This window comes from Tachyglossus aculeatus, chromosome 9 (assembly GCF_015852505.1).
Source record: "Tachyglossus aculeatus isolate mTacAcu1 chromosome 9, mTacAcu1.pri, whole genome shotgun sequence".
Classification (NCBI taxonomy): Eukaryota; Metazoa; Chordata; class Mammalia; order Monotremata; family Tachyglossidae; genus Tachyglossus; species Tachyglossus aculeatus.
Window position 1 is genome coordinate 30,004,283 of NC_052074.1, and position 17,813 is coordinate 30,022,095.

The window sequence follows — 17,813 nt, forward strand, 5'->3', positions numbered from 1 at the left end:
CTAAGCACTGGGGGAGATACAAGGTGATCAGGTTGTCCCACGTGGGGCTCACAGTCTTCATCCCCATTTTACAGATGAGGGAACTGAGGCCCAGACAAGTGACGTGACTTGCCCGAGGTCACACAGCTGACAATCGGCAGAGCCGGGATTTGAACCCAGGACCTCTGACTCCAATTGACCGACTGATATAGAGACGGTCCCTACCCAACAGCAGGCTCACAGTCTAGAAGGGGGGGGGGACAGAGAACAAAACAAATGAACAAAGTAAAATAAATAGAACAAGTATGGACAAATAAACAAATGGAGTAATAAATATGTACAAACATATATACAAGATTAAGATTATGGGAAGCAGCGTGGCTCAGTGGAAAAAGCCCGGGCTTTGGAGTCAGAGGTCATGGGTTCAAAACCCGGCTCTGCCACTTGTCAGCTGGGTGACTTTGGGCAAGTCATTTAACTTCTCTGTGCCTCAGTTCCCTCATCTGTAAAATGGAGATTAAGACCGTGAGCCCCCCATGGGACAACCTGATCACCTTGTAAACTCCCCAGTGCTTGGAACAGTGCTTTGTATCAATCAATCAATCGTATCTATTGAGCGCTGTGTCCAGAGCACAAGTTGGCAACATATAGAGACAGTCCCTACCCAACAGTGGGCTCACAGTCTAAAAGGGGGAGACAGAGAACAAAACCAAGCTGATCACCTTGCAACCTCCTCAGTGCCTAGAACAGTGCTTTGTACATGATGATGGCATTTATTAAGCGCTTACTATGTGTCGAGCACTGTTCAAAGCGCTGGGGTGAATACAAGGTAATCAAGTTCTCTCACGTGGGGCTCACAGACTTAATCCCTCCCTCTGCCCATCCGCCAAGCTAGCTCTCTTCCTCCCTTCAAGGCCCTACTGTGAGCTCACCTCCTCCAGGAGGCCTTCCCACACTGAGCCCCTTCCTTCCTCTCCCCCTCTCCACCCCCCCGCCTTACCTCCTTCCTTTCCCCACAGCACCTGTACATATGTATACATCTTAGTACATATTTGTTACTCTATTTATTTATTTATTTTACCTGTACATATCTATTCTATTTATTTTATTTTGTTAGTATGTTCGGTTTTGTTCTCTGTCTCCCCCTTTTAGACTGTGAGCCCACTGTTGGGTAGGGACCGTCTCTATACGTTGCCAACTTGGACTTCCCAAGCGCTTAGCACAGTGCTCTGCACATAGTAAGCGCTCAATAAATACGATTGATGATGATGTTTGTACATATTTGTTACTCTATTTATTTATTTTACTTGTACATATCTATTCTACTTATCTTATTTTGTTAGTATGTTCGGTTTTGTTCCCCGTCTCTCCCTTTTAGACCGTGAGCCCACTGTTGGGTAGGGACTGTCTCTATATGTTGCCAATTTGTACTTCCCAAGCGCTTAGTACAGTGCTCTGCACACAGTAAGCGCTCAATAAATACGATTGATGATGATGTTTGTACATATTTGTTACTCTATTTATTTATTTTACTTGTACATATCTATTCTACTTATCTTATTTTGTTAGTATGTTCGGTTTTGTTCCCCGTCTCTCCCTTTCAGACCGTGAGCCCACTGATGGGTAGGGACCGTCTCTATATGTTGCCAATTTGTACTTCCCAAGCGCTTAGTACGGTGCTCTGCACACAGTAAGCGCTCAATAAATACGATTGATGATGATGATCTGTCTCTAGATGTTGCCAACTTGTACTTCCCAAGCGCTTAGTACGGTGCTCTGCACACAGTAAGCGCTCAATAAATACGACTGATGATGCTGACAATCCCTCATGTACATAGTAAGTGCTTAATAAGTACCCTTATTATTATTATTATTACAGCCCGGGGGTGGTCGTTACCTTGGGGGTCGTCAGGCCCGACAGCCGGGGGTGAGTTTGGGCCTGGGCCTGGTTCCTCATGTTCGGCCCCGGGCCCCTCTGGGCCTTCTTGCCCGCTTCCTGACCCTTCCTCCTCCTCTTCCTCCTCCTTGTCCACCTTCTTCTCCTCCTCCTCCTCCTCCTTCTTCTCCTCAGCGTTGTTGCTGCTGCTGCTGGAGGAGGAGGAGGAGGAGGCCCTCCGCCTTCGGAAGTTGCGCTGCGGCCTGTGGAACATGGCGGCTGCCCACTTTCCAGCGCTAACCACTGCACCCGCCCGCCCCCACGCACGGCCCGCACGGGCCCACACCCTTCTGCGCACGCGCGCCCCCCCCCCCCCGCCAGGGGAGACACAGCCCCGCGCGCGGGGTGGGGGGCGCGAGAACCAAACCCCTCCGCGCACGCGCGCCGCCGACACCGCCCATTGGCTGGCCGCCCCGGCCCTCAGCCCCGCCCCCCGCCTCATTCCTAGTCAATTCATTTTGACGACGCCGCGCAGAGGGGTCGGCGGCGAGCCCAGGCAGATCTGCGCATGCGCGTCCCCGCCCCATCCTCCACGTACACCTCCCATTGGCTGGCCGCCCCGCCCCTCAGTGCCAGGCCCCGCCCCCTGTGCGCGCTCTGTGTGAGGGCGGTCTTATTGAAGCCCCCCGCTCAAGGGGGTCCCCGCCCCACCCTCCACGGACGCCTCCCATTGGCTGGCCGCCCCGTCCCTCAGTGACCGGCCGCGCCCCCTGCGCACGCGCTGTGTGAGGGCGGTCTTATTGACGCCCCAGCGCAGAGGGGTCGACGGCGCGCCCAAGCAGATCTGCGCGTGCGCGTCCCCGCCCCGTCCTCCACGGACGCCTCTCATTGGCTGGCCGCTCGGCCCCGCCCCCTGCGCGCGCGCGCTATGTGAGGGCGCTCTTATTGACACCCCGCGCAGAAGAGTCGGCATTGAGCCCAAGCAGATTTACGCATGCGCGTCCCCGCCCCACCCTCCACGGGCACCTCTCATTGGCTGGCCGCCACGCCCCTCACAGCTCGGCCCCGCCCCCTGCGCGCGCGCGCTGTGTGAGGGTGGTGTTATTGACGCCCCCGCGCAGAAGGGTCGGCGGCGAGCCCAAGTAGATCTGCGCATGCGCGCCCCCGCCCCACCCTCCACGAACACCTCCCATTGGCTGGCCGCCCCGCCCCTCAGAGTTCGGCCCCGCCCCCTGCGCGCTTGCTGTGTGAGGGCGGTCTTATTGACGCCCCCGCGCAGAGGGGTCGGCAGCGAGCCCAAGCAGATCTGCGCGTGCGCGTCCCCGCCGCACCCTCCACGGACACCTCCCATTGGCTGGACGCCCCGGCCCTCACTGCCCGGCCCCGCCCCCTGCGCGCGCCCTGTGGGAGGGTGGTCTTATTGACGCCCCCGCGCAGAGAGGTCGGCGGCGAACCCAAGCCGATCTGCGCGTGCGGGTCCCCGCCCCACCCTCCACGGACGCCTCCCATTGGTTGGCCGCCCCGTCCCTCAACGCTCGGCCCCGCCCCTCCGCGCGCGCGCCGTGTGAGGGCGGTCTCATTGGCGCCCCAAGCCGATCTGCGCGTGCGGGTCCCCGCCCCACCCTCCACGGACGCCTCCCATTGGCTGGCCGCCACGCCCCTTGGAGCTCGGCCCCGCCCCCTGCGCGCGTGCTATGTGAGGGCGGCCTTGACGCCCCCGCGCAGACGGGTCGGCGGCGAGCCCAGGCAGATCTGCGCATGCGCTTCCCCGCCCCGCCCCCCCCCACGGACGCCTCCCATTGGCTGGCCGACCCGCCCCTCAGAGCTCGGCCCCGCCCCCTGCGCGCTCGCGCGCTGCGTGAGGCGGTCTTATTGCCCCCCCCCCCAGCAGAGAGGTCGGCGGCGAGCCCAAGCCGATCTGCGCATGCGCGTCCCCGCCCCGCCATCCACGGACACCTCCCATTGGCTGGCCGCCCCGCCCCTCAGTGCCCGGACCCGCCCCCTGCGCGCGCGCCCTGCGTGAGGGCGGTCTTATTGACGCCCCCGCGCAGAGAGGTTGGCGGCGAACCCAAGCTGATCTGCGCGTGCGGGTCCCCGCCCCTCCCTCCACGGACGCCTCCCATTGGCTGGCCGTCCTGTCCCTCAGAGTTCGGCCCGGGCCCTCCGCGCGGGCGCTGTGTGAGGGCGGTCTTATTGGCGCCCCCAAACCGATCTGCGCGTGCGGGTCCCCGCCCCACCCTCCACGGACGCCTCCCAATGGCTGGCCGTCCTGTCCCTCAGAGTTCGGCCCCGCCCCCCTGCGCGCGCGCTGTGTGAGGGCGAGCTTATTGACGCCCCCGCGCAGAGAGGTCGGCGGCGAGCCCAAGCCGATCTGCGCGTGCGGGTCCCCGCCCCACCCTCCACGGACGCCTCCCATTGGCTGGCCGTCCTGTCCCTCAGAGTTCGGCCCCGCCCCCCTGCGCGCGCGCGGGCGCGCGCTGCGTTTGGGCGGTCTTATTGACGCCCCCGCGCGGAGAGGTAGGCGGTGAGCCCAAGCCGACCTGCGCATGCGCGTCCCCGCCCCACCCTCCACGGACGCATCCCATTGGCTGGCCGTCCTGTCCCTCAGAGATCGGCCCCGCCCCCTGCGTGCCCACGCTGTGTGAGGGCGGCCTTGACGCCCCGCGCAGAGGGATGGGCGGGGAACCCAGGCAGATCTGCGCATGCGCGTCCCCGCCCTACCCTCCACGAACGCCTCCCATTGGCTGGCCGCCCCGCCCCTCAGCGGTCGGCCCCGCCCCCCCGCGCGAGCCCTGTGTGAGGGCGGTGTAGTGGATGCCCTCGTGAAGCCACGTCGAAGGCAACCACTTGTTGAGCGTCCCCAAGGCCTGTCAATCAACCCAGGGGATTTCCAGAGACCTTTCTGTAAGGAAGGGAACGTACTGAGCGTTCGGGAGAGTGTACTACAACAGACTGGGTAGACACGCCCTGGGCCTACATCGCGTTAAGGGAACAAACGTTGGGGGGGAGGGGTAGCCGTGCCCACGGGGAATGGACTCTAATGAAAAACTTAAATATTAACCGAAAAATGAAGAAGAAAAAGCCACCATTCATTCAATTGTATTTATTGAGCGCTTACTGTGTGCACAGCACTGTGCTAAGCACTTGGAAAGTACAATTCAGCAACAAGGAGAGACAGTCCCTGCCCACAGTGGGCTCAGAGTCTCAATCAATCCATCAATCGTATTTATTGAGCGCTTACCGTGTCAATAAATACGATTGAATGAATGAATGAATGTGTGCAGAGCACTGTACTAAGAACCAGAGATGTTAAGCGCTCAGTACAGTGCTCTGCACACACAGTAAACGCTCACTAAATACGATTGAATGAATGTTATCTTCCGTAGGGTCTTCCCCTTTAAGGCTCTGCACGCAGTAAGCGCCCAATAATTGCGGTTGATGAAGGAAGGAAGAGAAGGATTTAGGAAGAAGGAGCATAAAATAACAAAGGACATTGCATATGGATTACGGTTAATCTTTCAAGCTCCAAGGTAAATGCCATCAAGTGCTATTACCGTTCGTTGTTCTTGTTTTTTGCTTTCTTTCTCGGTGGTATTAAATGCTTACTACGTGCCAGACACCATAAATAAAATGATGGCATTTATTAAGCGCTTACTATGTGCAAATCACTGTTCAATCAATTGTATTTATTGAGCGCTTACTGTGTGCAGAGCACTGTACTAAGCGCTTGGGAAGTCCAAGTTGGCAACATATAGAGACAGTCCCTGCCCAACAGTGGGCTTCTAAGCGCTGGGGAGGTTACAAGGTGATCAGATTGTCCCACGGGGGGGCTCACAGTCTTAATCCCCATTTTACAGACGAGGGAACTGAGGCTCAGAGAAGTGAAGTGACTTGCCCAAAGTCACACAGACAAATAATAATCGTAATAATAATAATAACGGCATTTGTTAAACGCTTACTGTGTGCCAAGCACTGGGGGAGATACAAGGTAATCAGGTTGCCCCATGGGGGGGGCTCACAGTCTCAATCCCCATTTTACAGATGAGGTCACTGAGGCACAGAGATGTTAAGTGACTTGCCCAAAGTCACACAGCTGACAAGTGGCGGAGCTGGGATTAGAACCTACGACCTCTGACGCCCAAGCCCGTGCTCTTTCCACTAAGCCCCGCTGCTTCTCCTGCTAGGAGAAGTAGCAGGTGAAGCGAGAGAAGACTATGTCAGAAGGTAAAATCAGCGACAATTCATTCATCGTCTCGCAGTATGCTCCTTGTTCGGAGGTGTTATCCAAGAGCCCGAGGAAGATGTTATTAAAGGCTCCCAAGAGTACAGCTCACCCCCAAATCAATACAGGATGGAAAAGCAAAATCTTCCACAAAGTCCTTATCCCAAGGATGTCCTGATTAACCGAGCATTTGGGACGTTTGCCAGATTTAAGGCCTCGGGGAGGGGATCAGCCGTATTCAACGATTACTTACTGTAGACGTGTTCCCTGCTCACAGTGAGTTTACAGTCTAGAAGGAGGGGTAGAAATTAATATAAATAAATTACGGTTACGGACAAAAGTGCCGTGGGGCTGAGGGGGGACGAAAGCCGGGTACAAATCCAAGTGCAAGGGTGGTGCGGAAGGGAGTGGGAGAAAAGGAAATGAAGGCCTCTTGGAAGAGATGAGCCTTCAGCAAGGCTCTGAGGGTGGGGAGAGTTCTCGTCCTTCGACAGTGAAGAGGGAGGATGTTCCAGGCCAATCAATCAATCAATCATATTTATTGAGCGCTTACTATGTGCAGAGCACTGTACTAAGCGCTTGGGAAGTCCAAATTGGCAACACATAGAGACAGTCCCTACCCAACAGTGGGCTCACAGTCTAAAAGGGGGAGACAGAGAACAGAACCAAACATACCAACAAGATAAAATAAATAGGATAGAAATGTACAAGTAAAATAAATAGAGTAATAAATATGTACAACCATATATACATATCTACAGGTGCTGTGGGGGAAGGGAAGGAGGTAGGAGGTGGGCAAGAGTTCGGCACCGAGATGGAGGTACGCTGAGTAGGTTGGGATTCGAGGAGTGAAGTGCGTGGGCTGGGTTGTAGTGGGAAATCAGTGAGGTAAGGTAGGAGGGGGCAAAGCGATCGAGTGCTTTAAAGCCGATGGTGAGGAGTTTCTCTTTGACGCAGAGGTGGATGGGCAACCACTGGAGGTTCTGGAGGATTTGGGAAACAGGGACTGAAGGTTTTTGTAGAAAAACGATCCGAACAGCGGACGGGAGTATGAACTGGAGTGGGGAGAGACGGGAGGCAGGGAGGTCAGCAAGGGGCTGATGAGGTCATCGAGCCTGGATGGGGTGAGTGATAAGACAGGATAAGGGATCGGTAATATCACCCACCCTGATAAAACCTAACCTTCTTTAGCCCTTGTTTTGCCATTCTTGGGACCTGTTACTGTCCCTAGAAAACTCATCAAGGGCTATCCGGCCTCAAGCTGCTCGGATCAGGGCGTCTAAGCTAGCCCTTCTGTATGCGAGAACCGCAGCTAAATTCCCCAGAGGTCTGGACCTAGGCTAACAAACCGCCCCAGAAACCGGTCTCTTCAGAGGTCTTTCTTCTTGCCTTTCTTCGGAGGCACAGTGGCTTAGTGGAAAGAGCACGGGAGTCAGAGGTCATGGTCAAAGTCAGCTGTGTGACTTTGGGCAAGTCACTTCACTTCTCTGTGCCTCCGTTACCTCATCTGTAAAATGGGGATTTAAGACGGTGAGCCCCACATTCATTCAATCGTATTTATTGAGCGCTTACTGTGTGCAGAGCACTGTACTAAGCGCTTGGGAAGTACAAGTTGGCAACATCTAGAGACAGTCCCTACCCACATGGGGCCACCTGATTTATCTTATATCTACCCCAGCGCTGAGAACAGTGCACGGCACATAGTAAGCGCTTAATAACAATCGTTATTGTTCTCCAACCCCCATCCAGATAGATGACTGACCTGCAGAAAGCACCGACTCTCTGGTATCTGGACGGGATTAGGAAGCTATTTCCCTTAGATGTCTCCCACCTCCATCTTCCTATCCTTGTTTGAGGAATTATCGAAGATCAGTTTCTGCCTTTAAAGCAGGGTCTAGGCAGCTGGGGGTTCCCCTTAAAAACGGCTCACTTGGGATATGGAGCTCACAATCTCAATCCCTGTTTTACGGTTGAGCTTGCTGAGGCACAGAGAAATTAAGTGCCTTGCCCGAGGTCACACAGCAGGCAAGGGGCGGAGAAGGGATTAGAACACAGGTCCTCTCACTCCCAGGCCTGTTAGTCTTTCCACTAGGTCACGCTCCTTCATAAAAATAATTTCCCTGTGACTATTCAGAATTGTAAAAGTAAATTTGCTTTGGACTCTGAAGGTTGCAGAGTTGCTGTAATTTAGGAAGGTAGTCCGTTGATTTTAAGGCTTCAGTTAGATCCCGCCGCACAGGCCTAGGAATCAGAAGGACCTAGGTTCTAATCCCAGCTCCACCACTTGTCAGCTGTGTGACCTTGGCCAGGTCACTTAACTTCTCTGTGCCTTAGTTACCTCATCCGTAAAATGGGGAGTCACACCGTGAGCCCCGTGTGGTAGGTTACCTGGTATCCACCCCAGCCCTTAGCAGAGTGCCCGGCACTTGTCAAATACCACTAAAAAAATCGGCGCCCATTTCAAAAAGCGATGACTTTTCCGAGTTTGCTGATATTGTTGCTCCTACAAAGAAAAGTTAAAATCCAAGAAAATTCCATCTCTCAGCTTTGTTCTTCATTCATTCAATCGTATTTATCGAGCGCTTACTGTGTGCAGAGCACTGTACTAAGCGCTTGGGAAGTACAAGTTGGCAACATATAGAGACGGTCTCTACCCAACAGTGGGCTCACAGTCTAGTGTTGTACTAATAACTGGAAATAATCTCTCGGAGGTATTTGCATGCTTGATTGTTTAGTTTGCAAAGAAGATAAAGTCTCCATATGCTTGGGGGTAGTTTTTTGAGGATCTTCTCTTGAAAACATAAATTGTTTTTTTGACAGATCTTATAAGAGGAAACTTACCAAGTATGAATTCCTTAAGTATCTTATCTTAGGGAACATATATTTAATGTGCACACAAAGGAAATCTGAAGTCTCTGTCATCTATAAATCGTGCTGGGTGGGGTTGCAGTTTTACAAACCAAGGACCTGCAAACTATTTAGTTATTATGGTAATTTAACTGGACCTTTTATTTTATTCCAGTAAGATGGATGAGAAAATAATAACCCACGGCGGGGAAAAAAAATGAAGAAAAATGAGAGAGGAAAAGGAAACACAGAAAAGCCTGGAAAGAGGAGAGAATGAAACGAGAAATATTTCAAATTCTGAGAGTTGCAATAATCACTCTCCTATAGCTTAAATTAATCTTCACCAAACCCTTTGGAAGACATGGTAATGTGGAGTCTCATGTATCTGCAGCACGAAAAGGAGCTCAGAGACCTAAGGGAGGTAGGCTTTAATTCATTCTTCTGGATTGTAAATTATATTGGATGGAAACCAAAAGGAGAACAAAATACTAGGTAAAACCTGTTTTGGTTTCCTGGAGCTGTTTTCTTGATGGTTCTTGCACTTCAAGAGTTCTTGCACCACCCCTAAACTCCTAACTTCCCGTGTGAACTTGGGCATTTTAATTAGTAAACTGAAGCATATTTGAAACCGGATTAGAGGATGTCTATTCCATTACTAGAAATATCTCCCAAGAAACCCAAGTTGAAAATTTGTGCTATAATTAGTAAAGATAACGATAGTAGGAAGCTGGTAGATTTTCATTTACCAGACTAATTAAAGAGAAAAAAGAGCTTTCTGCCCGATACATTTCTCTGCCATGCTTATCAAACAGCATTTGTAATTTTCAGACCATACTTTTGTAAAACCCGAACTGATGAAAAAGCAGTTTTAGATCTGAACCCTTCCCACCCGGCTTCTTAGTTTTTGTTCGTAATAGGATGTAGTTCATACGAATCTAGCTATATTTCTGAAGACAGCCTCATATCTTACCATCTTACCTCCTTCCCTTCCTCATAGCACCTGTATATATGTGTATATGGTTGTACATATTTATTACTCTATTTATTTATTTATTTATTTATTTTACTTGTACATTTCTATCCTATTTATTTTATTTTGTTGGTATGTTTGGTTTTGTTCTCTGTCTCCCCCTTTTAGACTGTGAGCCCACTGTTGGGTAGGGACTGTCTCTATGTGTTGCCAATTTGTACTTCCCAAGCGCTTAGTACAGTGCTCTGCACATAGTAAGCGCTCAATAAATTCGATTGATTGATTGATTGATCTAGTGCTTACAGTGTGCTGGCACTGTACTAAGCGCCCAGGAGAATATAACACAACAATATAACAGACACATTCCTTGCCCACAGTGAATTTACAGCGTAGATGTGGAGACAGATATTAATATAAATTAAGATGATGATTATTACTGTATTTGTTAAGCGCTTCCTATGTGTCAAACACCGTTCTGAGTGCTGGGATAGCTATGTTAACCAGGTTGAACTCAGTCCCTGTGAGATGGTGTCTGCGATCACAAGCTAGCGTTTGGCACACGCACTCGGCAAGAGGAGACTGTTTGTGTTGAGGTCGCTAATCCCATTCGGCCTGTTGACTTCCTTGCGTGTGTGGGCACCTCTCTCGTTGCAGCATTCCCCTCGCCCGTTATGAAGCAGCATGGCCTAGTGAATAAAGCCCAGGCTTGAGAGTCAGAAGGACCCGAGTTCTTATCCCGGCTCCGCCACTAGTCTGCTGTGTGACCCTGGGCGAGTCACTTGACTTCACTGGGCCTTAGTTACCTCATTTGTAAAATGAGGACGTGGGCCGTGTCCAACCTGATTACCTTGTATCTACCCCAGCACTTGGCACAGTGCCTGGCACACAGTCAGTGCCTAACTATGGAGGAGCAGCGTGGCTCTGGGGAAAAAGCCCAGGCTTGGGAGTCAGAGGTCGTGGGTTCTAATCCTGTCAGCTGTGTGACTTTGGACGAGTCACTTCACTTCTCTGGGCCTCAGTTCCCTCGTCTGTCAAATGGGGATGAAGACTGGGAGCCCCACAAGGGGGGGGCACCCTGATCACTTGGTATCTCCCCCAGCGCTTAGAACAGTGCCTGACATATAGTAAGCGCTTAACAAATACCATCGTTATCATTAACCAGTACCAGTTCGGTTGTTGTTGTTTTTTTTAAAAAAAAGATTAGGTTATCCGAAGTAGGTCCTCCTGTGATGAATTTGTCAACTTCTTTGTAGAGCGATCTTGTTCTTCACAGCCTCCAAACTTCGTGGATGGTGGGGAAGGGCTTTTGCTGCAGAAGCAGGCGTCGAGTCTCAGAAGGGAAGTTTGGATCATCGGTGGATCATCGGCGTTGGGCTGGTTCTCAATCCGTATCCCCGGTCCTTATCCAGGCGTCGCGTCTCAGAAGGTCCCTCATACCCCTGGGAAGTTTGGAAGGCCGCCGATCATCGGCGTTGGGCTGGTTTTCCATCCGAACCCTGCTCCTTTCTCTGCTGCTTTCTCTGGTCTCGTCTTCCCCTCGTCTGCTGTAACCGTCGGTCAGTCGGTCAGTGACTGACTCTACGCCGCTGGGTTAGTTCCTGCCCTGCTATAGCTGGGTTTCGGTTTGGTGTTTTAATTGTATCTGTTAGAGACGCTGTCCCCGGTTAGTTTATGCACCAGTAATAATAATAATGATGGCATTTCTTAAGCGCTTACTATGTGCAAAGCACTGTTCTAAGCGCTGGGGAGGTTACAAGATGAGCAGGGTGTCCCACGGGGGGCTCACAGTCTTCATCCCCATTTTCCAGATGAGGTGACTGAGGCCCAGAGAAGTGAAGTGACTTGCCCAAAGTCACCCAGCTGACAGTTGGCAGAGGCTCTTTTTGAACCCATGACCTGTGACCCCGAAGCCCGGGCTCTTTCCACTGAACCACGCTGTTTCTCTGGGCTTTTTTACGTTGTGTTGGTTCAAACGGAAACTCTACACCTGGTTAGTTTATGCACCGGGAGAGCTTTTGTTGTTGTCGTTGTTGTTGTTGTTGTTATTCTTTTAGGATTGTATTGGTTAAAATGGCAGCTCTCTGCCCGGTGGTTATTCCATGGGCTCGGCCCCGCCCACCGGCTCCCGGCCGTGCGCCAATCAGATGGAGGCCACGCCCCCCGGCGGTGGGGCCCGATCCAATCAGATGGAGGCCCCGGCCTTTGGCCCCGCCCCCTTCCTCGGGCCCCGCCCACCGCTCTCGGCCGTGCGCCAATCAGATGGAGGCTACGACCCCGGCTGCGGGCCACGCCCCATCAGATGTCGGCCCCGGCCTTTGGCCCCGCCCCCTACTGCGGGCCCCCCAATCAGATGGAGCCCCAGGGCTTTGGCCCCGCCCCCTGATCCGGGCCCCGCCCACCGGGTGTCGGCCACGGCCCCGTCAGATGGAGGCCTCGCCCACAACAGATGTGGGCCACGACCCAATCAGGTGGAGGCCCCGGGCTTTGGCCCCGCCCCAATCCGGGGTAGGCGCCGGGCTTTGGCCCCGCCCACCGGCTGTTTGCCACGCCCCCGTCGGGTGTATGCCCCCGCCCCAATCAGATGTCGGCCCAGGTCTTTGGCCCCGCCCCAATCAGATGGAGCCCCAGGGTTTTGGCCCCGCCCCAACCCCGGGCCCCGCCCATCGGCTGTCGGCCACGCCCTCGTCAGACGGAGGCCCCGCCCACAACAGATGTGGGCCACGACCCAATCAGGTGGAGGCCCCGGGTTTTGGCCCCGCCCACCGGCTGTCGGCCAAGCCCCCATCGGCTGAAGGCCCCGCCCTAATCAGATGTTGGCCCCGCCCCCTGATGCGGGCCCCGCCCCAACCAGATAGAGCCCCCCCCGGGCTTTGGCACCGCCCCCTACAGCGGGCCCAGCCCACCGACTGTCGGCCATGCCCCCGTCAGACGGAGGCCACGCCCACAACAGGTGTGGGCCACGACCCAATCAGGAGGAGGCCCCGGGCTTTGGCCCCGCCCCCAATCCGGGCTGCCGGCCCCGCCCACCGGCCGCCGTCCAAGCCCCCGTCGGCTGCAGGCCCCGCCCCAATCAGATGTCGGCCCCGGCCTTTGGCCCCGCCCCCTGGTGCGGGCCCCGCCCCAACCAGATGGAGCTCCGGGCTTTGGCCCCGCCCCCTACCGCGGGCCCCGCCCACCGGCTGTCGGCCACGCCCTCGTCAGATGGAGGCCCCGCCCACAACAGGCGTGGGCCCCCACCCAATCAGATGGAGCTCCAGACTGTCGGCCCCGCCCCCGTCAGACGGAGGCCCCGCCCACAACAGCTGTGGGCCACGGTCCAATCAGGTGGAGGCCCCCGGGCGTCGGCCCCGCCCACCGGCTGTCGGCCACGCCCTCGTCAGATGGAGGCCCCGCCCCAATCAGATGTCGGCCCCGGCCTTTGGCCCCACCCCCTGGAGCGGGCCCCGCCCCCTACCGCGGGAGCCGCCCACCGGCTGTCGGCCACGACCTCGTCAGATGGAGGCCCCGCCCACAACAGCTGTGGGCCCCGACCCAATCAGATGGAGCTCCCGGGCTTTGGCCCCGCCCCCTGTGGCGGGCCCCGGCCCCGCCCCCGTCAGATGGAGGTCCCGCCCACAACAGCTGTGGGCCACGGTCCAATCAGGTGGAGGCCCCCGGGCGTCGGCCCCGCCCACCGGCTGTCGGCCAAGCCCCCGTCGGCTGCAGGCCCCGCCCCAATCAGCTGTCGGCTCCGGCCTTTGGCCCCGCCCCAATCAGATGGAGCCCCAGGGCTTTGGCCCCGCCCCCTACCGCGGGAGCCGCCCACCGGCTGTCGGCCACGCCCTCGTCAGATGGAGGCCCCGCCCACAACAGGTGTGGGCCCCGACCCAATCAGATGGAGCTCCCGCGCTTTGGCCCCGCCCCCGTCAGGCGGAGGCCCCGCCCCCCACAGCTGTGGGCCACGGCCCAATCAGGTGGCGGCCCCCGGGCGTCGGCCCCGCCCACCGCCAGCCGCCGCCATGTTGTGTGGCTGAGGGGACCGCGCGTCACAGGAGGCGGAGGAGGCGGAGGAGGAGGAGGAGCCCGCCGCCCCGGGCCCCTCAGCCGAGGCCGGCCCTGACAGGCTGCGACACGGGTTCTGGGCGCCGGCCGGGGGTCCACACCCGGACCGGACCGGACCGACACCACACCGAAACACACCGACAGACAGCCCGCCCGCTGCCCAGCGCAGGTGCGTCACCCGGACGGGACCGTGGGCACGTGTGGCCGCGGAGGCCCGGGGGCGGGGGGGGGCGGCCGAGACCGCTGACCCCCATCGGCCTGATGCCGCTCAGTAGGTTTCGTTTGGTCGGACGGATCATCCCCCCCCACACACTGAGACCCCGGCGCTCGGTAGGGACCAACTCTAGGTGGTGCCCGCTTGGACCTCCCGTCATCATCATCAATCGTATTTATTGAGCGCTTACTATGTGCATCATCATCATCAATCGTATTTATTGAGCGCTTACTGTGTGCAGAGCACTGTACTAAGCGCTTGGGAAGTACAAATTGGCAACATCTAGAGACGGTCCCCACCCAACAGTGGGCTCACAGTCTAAAAGGGGGAGACGGAGAACGAAACCAAACATACCAACAAAATAAAATAAATAGGATAGATAGGTACAAGTAAAATAAATAAATAAATAGAGTAATAAATATGCACTGCACTAAGCGCTTGGGAAGTACAAATTGGCAACATCTAGAGACGGTCCCCACCCACCAGTGGGCTCACAGTCTAAAAGGGGGAGACGGAGAACGAAACCAAACATACCAACAAAATAAAATAAATAGGATAGATAGGTACAAGTAAAATAAATAAATAAATAGAGTAATAAATATGCACTGCACTAAGCGCTTGGGAAGTACAAATGGGCAACAACTAGAGACAGTCCCTACCCAACAGAGGGCTCACAGTCTAAAAGGGGGAGACGGAGAACGAAACCAAACATACTAACAAAATGAAATAAATAGGATAGATATGTACAAGTAAAATAAATAAATAGAGTAATAAATATGTAGAACCATATTTACATATATATATCCTTCCTCTCCCTCTCGTCCCCCCCTCCATCCCCCCATCTTACCTCCTTCCCTTCCCCGCAGCACCTGTGTGTATGTATATATGTTTGTACATATTTATTACTTTATTTATTTTACTTGTACATATCTATTCCATTTATTTTATTTTCTTAGTATGTTTGGTTTTGTTCTCTGTCTCCCCCTTTTAGACTTATATACACCTATATATACACATATATACACCAAGCGCCCAGTGCACTGCCCTGCACACAGTAGGCGCTCAGTCGATACGCTTGAATGAATGAATGAATGCGGGCGGTGAGGCTTATTATTTAGTCCAGCGCTCTGCGCTCAATCAGTCTGTACGATTGAATGAATGAATTCCTTCCCTTCCTCCTTCCCTTCCTCCTTCCCTTCCCCACAGCACCTGTATATATGTTTGTACATATTCATTACTCTATTTATTTATTTATTTTACTTGTACATATCTATTCTATTTATTTTATTTCGTTAGGATGTTTGGTTTTGTTCTCTGTCTCCCCCTTTTAGACTGTGAGCCCACTGTTGGGTAGGGACCGTCTCTAGGTGTTGCCAATTTGGACTTCCCAAGCGCTTAGGACAGTGCTCTGCACCTAGTAAGCGCTCAATAAATACGATTGATGATGAACGAATGAATGAGGTGGGTGCGGGGGGTGAGGCTTAGTCCAGTGCTCTGCACACAGTAGGCGCTCAGTCAATCGATACGATTGAATGAATGAATGGGTGAGGGTGGTGAGGCTTAGTCCAGTGTTCTGCACACAGCCGGTGCTCAATCAATCGATACGGTTGAATGAATGAATGAGGGGGGTGCGGGTGGTGAGGCTTAGTCCAGTGCTCTGCACACAGTAGGCGCCCAATCAATCGATACGATTGAATGAATGAATGAGTGCAGGCGGTGAGGCTAAGTCCAGTGCTGTGCACACAGTAGGCGCTCAATCAGTCGATACGGTTGAATGAATGAATGAGGGGGGTGCGGGTGGTGAGGCTTAGTCCAGTGCTCTGCACACAGTAGGCGCTCAATCAATCAATTAATTAATAATGGCATTTGTTAAGCGCTTACTATGTGCAGAGCACTGTTCTAAGCGCTGGGGGTGGATACAAGGTGATCAAGTTGTCCCACGTGGGGCTCACAGCCTTCATCCCCATTTTACAGATGAGGGAACTGAGGCTCAGAGAAGTTAAGTGACTTGCCCAAGGTCACGCAGCAGACATGTGGTGGAGCTGCGATTCGAACCCATGACCTCTGACTCCAAACCCAGGGTGGTGCGGGTGGTGAGGCTTAGTCCAGTGCTCTGCACACAGTAGGCGCTCAATCAGTCGACACGATTGAATGAATGAATGAATGAATGAATGAGGGTGGTGCGGGTGGTGAGGCTTAGTCCTGTGCTCTGCACACAGTAGGCGCCCAATCAATCGATACGATTGAATGAATGAATGAGGGTGGTGAGGGTGGTGGGCCCGGTTAAGCGCTCGCTATGTGGAGGAGGAGCAGCGTGGCTCAGTGGAAAGAGCCCAGGCTTTGGAGTCAGAGGTCGTGGGTTCCAATCCCGACTCTGCCACGTGTCTGCTGTGTGACCTTGGGCAAGTCACTTCACTTCTCGGAGCCTCAGTGACCTCATCTGCAAAATGGGGATGAAGACCGTTCCCCCCCGAGCTTTGCACATAGTAAGCGCTTAATAAATGCCTTCATTATTATTATGATTATCATTATGTGACGGGCGCCGCTCCAGCCGCCGGGGTGGGGGGAGGGCCCAAGGTGATGAGGTGGTCCCCTCGCCCCGGAGAAGAGACGTGACTCGCCCAAGGTCCCACAGCCGGCAAACGGCAGCGGGGCACCTTCCTTCCTCTCCCCCTCGCCCCCCTCTTCATCCCCCAATCTTACCTCCTTCCCTTCCCTTCCCCACAGCACCTGTATATATGTATATGTTTGTACATATTTATTACTCTATTTATTTTACTTGTACATATCTATTCTATTTTATTTTGGTGGTATGTTTGGTTTTGTTCTCTGTCTCCCCCTTTTAGACTGTGAGCCCACTGTTGGGTAGGGACTGTCGCTATATGTTGCCGACTTGTACTTCCCAAGCGCTTAGTACAGTGCTCTGCACACAGTAAGCGCTCAATAAATAGGATTGATTGATTGATTGATTGGAAAGAGCCCGGGCTTTGGAGTCAGAGGGTATGGGTTCTAATCCCGCCTCCGCCGCCGCTCAGCCGGGTGACTTCGGGCAAGGCCCTTCCCTTCCCCGGGCCTCGGTTCCCTCCTCCGGAAAATGGGGATGAAGACTGGGAGCCCCACGGGGGACAACTTCATCACCTTGTAACCGCCCCAGCGCTTAGAACGGTGCTTTGCACGTAGCATTCATTCATTCATTCAGTCGTGTCTATTGAGCGCTTACTGTGTGCGCAGCACTGTACTAAGCGCTTGGGAAGTACAACTGAATATTTACTATTCATTTTGTTAATAATAATGGCATATATTAAGCGCTTACTGTGTGCAAAGCACTGTTAATGATGTGCATATAGGTTTAATTCTATTCGTTCTGACGATTTTGACACCCGTCTACAGGTTTTATTCTGTTGTCTGTCTCCCGCTTCTAGACTGTAAGCCGTTGTCGGGTAGGGACCGTCTCTGTAGGTTACCGACTTGCACTTCCCAAGCGCTTAGTACAGTGCTCTGCACACAGCAAGCGCTCAATAAATACGACTGAATGAACATATAGAGATGGTCCCTACGCAGCAGCGGGCTCACAGTCTAGAAGGGGGGAGACGGACAACAAAACAAAACATAATAACAAAATAAATAGAATAGTAAATATGTACAGGTAAAATAAATAGAGTAA

At 54.0% G+C, this 17,813-nt stretch overlaps 4 protein-coding genes across 7 annotated transcripts in view; 3 read left to right on the forward strand and 1 right to left on the reverse strand.

Annotated features, from left to right (window-relative positions):
* GCFC2 (GC-rich sequence DNA-binding factor 2) overlaps positions 1-2,156 on the reverse strand; it is a 26,587-nt gene extending 24,431 nt beyond the window's left edge. The window contains exon 1 of the mRNA XM_038751212.1: positions 1,877-2,156. Within this exon, the coding sequence (XP_038607140.1) occupies positions 1,877-2,129 (253 nt within the window). The 5' untranslated portion in view covers positions 2,130-2,156. The remainder of the gene's footprint in view (positions 1-1,876) is intronic.
* LOC119932054 (extensin-like) lies at positions 2,128-4,666 on the forward strand. The gene is made up of 5 exons (XM_038750870.1): positions 2,128-2,411; positions 2,538-2,997; positions 3,072-3,874; positions 4,002-4,372; positions 4,464-4,666. Exons 1-5 carry the CDS (start codon positions 2,128-2,130, stop codon positions 4,664-4,666), a joined length of 2,121 nt encoding a protein of 706 aa, XP_038606798.1.
* Positions 4,667-12,809: 8,143 nt separating this feature from the next.
* Positions 12,810-13,907, forward strand: LOC119932055 (proline-rich protein 2-like). The gene has a single exon (XM_038750871.1). The coding sequence runs from the start codon at positions 12,810-12,812 to the stop codon at positions 13,905-13,907; it is 1,098 nt and encodes a 365-aa protein (XP_038606799.1).
* Positions 13,908-13,939: 32 nt separating this feature from the next.
* ITSN2 (intersectin 2) overlaps positions 13,940-17,813 on the forward strand; it is a 140,968-nt gene continuing 137,094 nt past the window's right edge. For all 4 annotated transcript variants that reach the window (XM_038751015.1, XM_038751016.1, XM_038751017.1 and 1 more), the window contains exon 1: positions 13,940-14,104. The gene's annotated coding sequence lies outside the window, so the exon portion shown is untranslated. The remainder of the gene's footprint in view (positions 14,105-17,813) is intronic.